The sequence below is a fragment of the Pyrgilauda ruficollis genome, unplaced genomic scaffold, assembly GCF_017590135.1.
Source record: "Pyrgilauda ruficollis isolate IOZ18807 unplaced genomic scaffold, ASM1759013v1 scaffold97, whole genome shotgun sequence".
Classification (NCBI taxonomy): Eukaryota; Metazoa; Chordata; class Aves; order Passeriformes; family Passeridae; genus Pyrgilauda; species Pyrgilauda ruficollis.
In genome coordinates this window covers 3,533,118-3,539,933 of record NW_024531821.1, presented here as the reverse complement: position 1 = coordinate 3,539,933, position 6,816 = coordinate 3,533,118, and the positions used below count along the sequence as shown (strand labels likewise).

The 6,816-nt window shown below is 50.4% G+C and overlaps 1 protein-coding gene across 6 annotated transcripts in view; it reads right to left on the bottom strand.

Moving 5' to 3' along the window:
* Positions 1 to 2,562: 2,562 nt before the first annotated feature.
* TCERG1 (transcription elongation regulator 1) overlaps positions 2,563 to 6,816 on the bottom strand; it is a 28,466-nt gene continuing 24,212 nt past the window's right edge. For 4 of the 6 annotated variants that reach the window (XM_041489926.1, XM_041489930.1, XM_041489931.1 and 1 more), the window contains 5 exons: positions 5,964 to 6,146; positions 5,244 to 5,423; positions 4,311 to 4,394; positions 3,968 to 4,068; positions 2,563 to 3,626 (listed from right to left, as the gene is read on the bottom strand). In XM_041489926.1, the coding sequence (XP_041345860.1) occupies positions 3,425 to 3,626; positions 3,968 to 4,068; positions 4,311 to 4,394; positions 5,244 to 5,423; positions 5,964 to 6,146 (750 nt within the window). In that variant the 3' untranslated portion in view covers positions 2,563 to 3,424. The remainder of the gene's footprint in view (positions 3,627 to 3,967; positions 4,069 to 4,310; positions 4,395 to 5,243; positions 5,424 to 5,963; positions 6,147 to 6,816) is intronic. The other 2 variants (XM_041489928.1, XM_041489929.1) reach the window with 2 other exon arrangements.

Below are 6,816 nucleotides of genomic sequence, written 5' to 3'. Positions count from 1 at the left end.
TCTCTTTGCATGGCGAGGCTGCCTCTTTCTACTCTACAGATGGGTCAGGTCCCTCTTTACTTGAGCAACTGTTCAATAAAAAAAGATTGACTGGATTTTCTGTAAATCTGAAAACTGCTCCTGCAGCAAGAAGCAAATGAAGTCAATTACAAAATTCAACACCATCACTTCGGCAGTGGCTCCACAAGGGTGACCCTGTTGCCATCCCTCCCGAGGGGGCACCTGGCACCCCCAGCAGCCAAGGCCTTCAGGATCTACGAGTCACCAAGGCCAGGTGTCCCCCAGGACAGCCTCTCTGCGGGCACCGTGAGGATCATGGCATGCCCGACCAGGGAAAGGAACTGCTACACACCCACAGAGCTCACGGACTGCACGGAAACCAGGAGCTGGCTGGAGGCAGGGGCCCCCCACACGCCACTTTCAGAGGAGCCATTCCAAGGGAAGAACAAAGTGCACTGGCTTATGGATTTATTCCAAGGGATGGCTTTCAGGAGTAACTTTTTTAAAAAATGAAATGGTAAAATAAAATAGCAAGAGTAAATGCACCATTTTATAAGAAAATGCTCCTTTTTGGTTCTGTAAGAAAGGCTGCGCTGCGGTGTCAGAAGTAAAGTTGTCCCAAACGTGTCTGTGTGGTGCCTGTTGTGCCTCCCGCGCGCCGGGGACGCGGCTCCGGGGCTGAGGGGCCAGGGCTGAGCTCAGGGGGTGACCAGAGGACCCCCAAGCCCCCGAGGATTCTGGGTCCCCCCGAGGGTGCGGGACAGCGGGGCACTGCGGAACGTGGCAGCACTTGCAGGTCCCCACTGCACAGGAACCTCGGTTCTGGGTACAGCCCTGGAAGGAGCTGCCAGCCCCTCCCCAGTCCCTGCCCCAATTCTGGGCTGCTCCTGGTGATGAATTCAAACAGCAGCCCTTAATTAGCAGCTGCAGGGCACGGACTGTGCAGTCAGGGACATGTTCCTCGGACACTCATTTACCTTCACATTAGCTGCAGGACTTTAATCAACTGAAACAGGAGGAACCCAGCCCTGGCTCTGCTCCATCGTGTACAGCACTGTCTGGGCTGCTGGATCTGGCTGCTCCACAAGGCAGAACTTAGTTCAGCTTTTTTCAACAGCAGAGTTTCTTTCCCTTTCTTAAGCTTGCTTGGATTTAAGCTCTGCCCTGCTGTGAGTGCTTGGCCACAGAGGGCAGGGCAGGTCAGGGGATCTCCTGGGCTGCCATAGGAATGGTGCTAGGGAAGATGTCAGCACCCCTTAAACCCAGTGTCACTGGATGAGGATTCCACAGGCTGTCCCCCTACCTCTGGGGAAACTGGGGACTCTGCCTGGGCTGCCAGGGGGGACCAGCTCCATGGTCCAGCAGCAGCACACCCAGCCAGGAGCCCTGCACATGGGCATGATCCTTTTATCCACAGAATAAGCAAATAAATAAATTTTTATGAACATCTGGTCTCCATAAACCAGATCAATTAAAATTAATAGCCATCTTATTTAATGAACAAGTTCATGACATTCTAAACCAGCCTTAACAAACACACAGCTTCCCACTGGGCTGTGCTGAACAAGAGGAAATCCAGATGCTGGCAGAGCCAGGGAGTGGGCACAGGGACAGGACCCCCAGCACAGCGTCCTGCTCTGGGCACCACCTGTGTCCCAGACACGACCATGGCACACACGAGGGCACCGTGCTGGCTGGCAGGGGCAGATGGGCCACGTCAGATGTGGAGAGGGCAGCAGGGTCCCCCTGTGCCCACCCTGTGCTGGGGAGTCAGGGGGCTCTGTCCTGGCAGCTGAGCCCTGGAATGAGCTGACCTGGCTGTCATTCGGGGAGACTGTCCCACAGCCCAGCCAGGGCTCCCCCAGCTCTGCAAGCCTCCCTGGCCAGCTGTGATTTTACTTTCCAGGTGGGAGCCACGTGTCCCACAGGCTCTCACACTTTTGGTGTTGGTCAGCTGCAATTACTCCACTCCAGTCCCAGCACAGGCTTTGACTGACACTGGTTTCAGATGGTTTGGGAACCCTCACACCAGTGGAAGGGGCAGACACCAAGAGGGGAGGGACACTCCCCCGACTTTGGGTGTACACCCTCACTAGGAGCACCACAGAGCTCCACATTCTGCTGTCAGTGGCACACGTCTCCCCAGACTGTCCCAGCCTTTGTCAAACAACCCCTCTCTCTTGCTGCCTGCAAGTCCTGGCCCTGGCCACCAACACCAACTGCTGACAAGAATTCACTTGTCAGGATGAGGGAAGAAGGGACTTCTGCCTCTGCTCCTCTAAGAGCAAGAGACACATGTAAACACAACCAGCAGAAAGAAACTGGCTCTGCAAGCACTGCCAGCTCATGTCTAAGCAACAGACAAAAGGGCTAAACTGGAAAATCATTCTGCTCACCCCCCTGGCCCACATGCTGACCCCACACTGCTCAGTGCCACAGGCCCTGTTCTGCCCAGCACAGCCAAGAATGTAGGCAGTATCACTTCAGTCATTTGCTTTACTCATAAATTCACAAGTCCAACAAAATCCAACAGAAATCGGGATTAGGCCTGTACAATCCATATATAAAAAGGGTTGGTTTATTGTAGTTCAAATACATAAGCTGAACAATCCCAACATTTCAAAATTAAACTTTAGAAACACAAGTTTAACATTCAAAACAGGAGTATAGTTTACAAGAATTGCCCAGAGGGGTATGCACAGTCTAATCCAGAAGTATGTAAAGATCACTTTATTGTAAATAAAAATGTGTTTATACAACCGTCCTGGCCTGCTCGGTCACCTCTGGGATTTCCAGCTTCGAGCAAAACTCATTAGACAGAACTTCACTTGGGAGAGCAACCTGACTGCTGCAAATCGATGGCTGGGGGCAGGAACAGAGCAGCCTGTGAATAAACCTGGTTTGGTCTCCAAGTCCCTGTTCTCCACTCAGCTCTAAGCCTGGCTCTAACAGATTTAGTTCCATTCCCAAGGGTGGAAGCAGAGAACTGGGACTGGTGTTCCCAGAGTGGGCTGTCCGTGATCAGCAGTGTAAGCTAGCAGAGCTGACAGTGTGCTGGTGGCACACGCAGGACACGCTCAACCCACAACGCCGGCACGCGTGGGGCTCACCTGGAGGACACTGCCGAGAGGAAAGCCCCAGGTACCAGACACCCACACCTCACACACACCACCCCGAGACCCACCAGACAGCCCACACCGTGGGATTTGTCACTCATACTCCAATTAACTCATAAATATCCTTAACGTGAGTTTTTGCTGTCGGTTTTCCCCCCAGAGATCATTTCATGTTCACTAAGGCTGCTTCTGCCTCTGCCCCTCAGATGTCTGAATATATTCACGGCAATGGATGTGTGTAACCTGACAGATGGCTCATGCAAGCGTTTGGATTTACCAGACACCCGTGGCTGAGGAGCATCCCGTGCCTATTTGGTGGTTCTCCGCGTGGGCTCGGAGGCGGTGGGCGGCGGCGGCGGCCCGCGCCGGTCCAGGTCATCCACGTAGGACACGATGAGCTTGCGCCGCTCCTCGGGCACGCAGTCCAGCACCAGGTACCGCTTGTCGTTCTGCAGGATCTTCTCCACGTCCTTCAGGTGCTGGTCGGACTCCTGGATCAGCTTTTTGGATCTGAAAGCAAGCGAGAGAACACGCTGCAGCGTGGAGCAGGCAGGGAGCCCCGGGGAAGCTGCCCAGCCTAAGGAAGCACAGGGAGCCACAGCCAGGCAAGGGTGCAGGGACTGGGCCCTCTTCTGAGCAACAAGGACGTCACATCAGCTTGGGACTGGGCACCTAGCAGGGCTCTGGGCACAGAAAACACAGGCTCCTTGCCTACACTTGTGCTGTGTTAATTAAGCACCATTGAAGATTTCAGTAACAGACAGCAGCTGGGAAAAAGCAGCCATCAGTTTGCTGCTGTTTGCATGGCAGAGCAGCACAACAGCCACGCCCTGCCAGCACGGCAGGCCCACCTGTAAGTGATGAATTTGGTCTCTTTGAGCAGCGTCCGGAAGTCGGCTTTGGCAGTGATGTATTTGTCTCGGATGTACTCCTCAAACTCCCTCTGCTTTTTCTGAAAGAGGAAAGAAACACCAGTCACTGGGTGCAGCTCCAGCACCTCCTGCAACTGAACACCAGCAGTAATTACATGTCAATTATACTTTTCCTTACCTTCTACATTTTAAATTTTTTTAAATCATATTTAACTACTAACACCTGTGTCCACACAGAGCTGAACCCACTGCAGCAGCCCCCAAGTCACTCCTGTACCCTGCACCAGGCTGGAAGCTGGCAAGAGCAAAGCAAACCACTCACCCTGTCGCTCGAAGAGAACTTAATGCACCTTGGATCTTCTTTAATGATTTTTTTCACTTCCTTCCATGTTGATGTTAAGGTTATCTTTCAAAAGAAGCAAAAATAGTTAAATTAAAAGTAAATTAGACTCTAATAATAAGGAATGCAAACACTACTAACTTCTGAAGCCTTTAAATATACCCCAAGTCCACTGAAGAACTTGCTGTGAAGTGCTGGGTTCTCATTACTTATACTGTTACAGTTCTATTTTTAAAACGAGTTGATTTTACATAGTGACTCTTTCATATTTTGAGATGGCATTTTCAGATCAAGGTCCTCCAAATATAATTTACTTTCCAAAGTCTTTTTCTAGTACAATTATGTATATTGTGTTAAAAATTACCTGCAAAAAACTTGCCTCTAAATTAAAATAACTAATGCATTAAAAATTAGGTTTAAAACCTCCAGGTTAAATGAAAGCTGCCTGAAGTTGGCACAGAACTAAAAAAGAGGAAATCTCACTAAAACCCCAATGCACAGAATCAGGGATGCATTCCACAGCATGAGCAGAGTAAAAATTCAGGTTCAGCAGAACATCAGAACAGATGAACTGGGTAAGACCACACTGACTGCCATTAAGGCAAACACCCTGCATATCTGAAGGAGCCAGAGAGTGAAGAGTATCAAATAACTCAGTACTGAAGAAATAAAAAGAAGGTGAAAAGATCACAGATTCGAAGTTTATATGCAAATTAACTGTATGTTCAATCAAAGTAAAACTCCAGATAAACAGGTAAGGAAACAGAAGACACAAATTTTGTTATGAAGGAGAAAAAAGAGCAATGAAGCAAAAAGGCCCTGGAAAGAAAACCAAACCAATCAGATTGTGGGACAGAGAAAGAGAAATCCCGGTGGGCTGCCAAGATTGTCAACTTGAACCTCAGCCGCTCTCACCGCTGAAGTTTCATCCAGAAGTTGCCTGAAATGTTCCCTCTTCTTTTTGGTAAGTGCCTCGATGTGCTCATTGAAGAGCTTCTCCTTCTCCTCCCTCTCGAGCAGGGAGCCCGACTCCCAGCGGTGATCCTTGCGCAGAGTCCTCCTGGTGTCGGACCAGGACACGTCTGAAGAACGCACCTGAGCCAAACACAATTCCTTTTTAAACCAGCTTTTCCACAGTTCACTGACAGTTATTATGTGCTTATTTTTTCATCTTGTTTGAAGTTAAGGTTGAAATAAAAGAGAAACCCTCAGCTTTTAGGAAAAGACTGTAGCAAACAGTCTTTTCCTAAAACACAAACACAGAACAGGCAGCAGCAGAAGGAATCCCTCTGCACTGGTTTGGAGCAGAGGAGATGTCCCACTGACCCGCTGAGCATTCTCAAAACCAGAAAACCCAAGCACCCTCCTCTCCTTCCTGCTCTGTGCGCGCCACTCTGTGTTCACCAGAGTGCTTGGAAAGGCAGCCTCAGAGATGATTATTTCCAGAGACACCAGTGTTTCCAGAGCCTGTTTCCAGCCCGGAGAGCACCCTCTGCATGAGAGCCCGAAATGCACAGCCCCCTTCCAAGCAAGGCCAAACTCTTAGCGGGATTTCACCTCTTTGCTGAGCTCCAAATGCCAGAAGGCTTTGACAGGGAGCACCCAGCAGCTGAAGGCCGCGCTGAGGAGCCTCACCATGTCTGAGAGCAGTGCTTTGAAGTTCTGGATGGCCTCCTCCCGCTTGTGCTGCTCGCGCTCGCGGTCGATCTCCTTGGTCTGCTCCGAGCGCGCTTTCTGCACCTCCCGCTCGCGCTCCCGCAGGCTCGCCTCGATGCGCGCCTGCCGCTCCAGCTCCTTCTCCTTCTCAGAATCTAAATTCTGCAATCCAGCAACAAACTCTTCTCAGCAAAAGCAACGCTTCTCGTTAGAAAGAGAATGGAAGGGCTATCAAACTAAAGGCAGCTCAGAACAAAAGACTTTCAAGGGATTACAAAATTTTGCTTCAAGAGCCACGCTGAAGCATTTCAGGGCTTACGTGGGGGAGAGACAAATTTTAGTCAGAGATCAACTATTGCCAGGAGCTGTGTCCAGTGACAGACTCTGAGTAAGGGAGGCCAAAGGGATCACTGTTTGTTGGCCCAGCTTTACATTCCCAACCATTAACTGCCTCGAAGAGAAAGGCAGGAATATTGGATTAAGAAAGAAGCAGCACTAAAGGAACTGGGTATGAGCACACATCCCTGAAGGAAGCTCAGCTGACAGGGAAAATCACAGCAAAGGAAATGCAGCCCATCCTAGGAGGAAGTAATCAATGTGGTGTCTGTATCTGCTGCAGTTTTACAGCCATTTTTACCACCAGTGATTTCATAGGAATCTTTGAGGCACAAGTTCTCCCAGATATCACGTGTGCACGCACACAGAACCCAAAAACATCCCACCAGAGACAGAACTTCTAAAGCTGTTCCCAGCTGCCCTTCTGGGGTACTCCCACAGTAACTCTGGCAAGGAATTCCCTCCAGCACAGGTCAGCCTGCCCACAGCACGCACA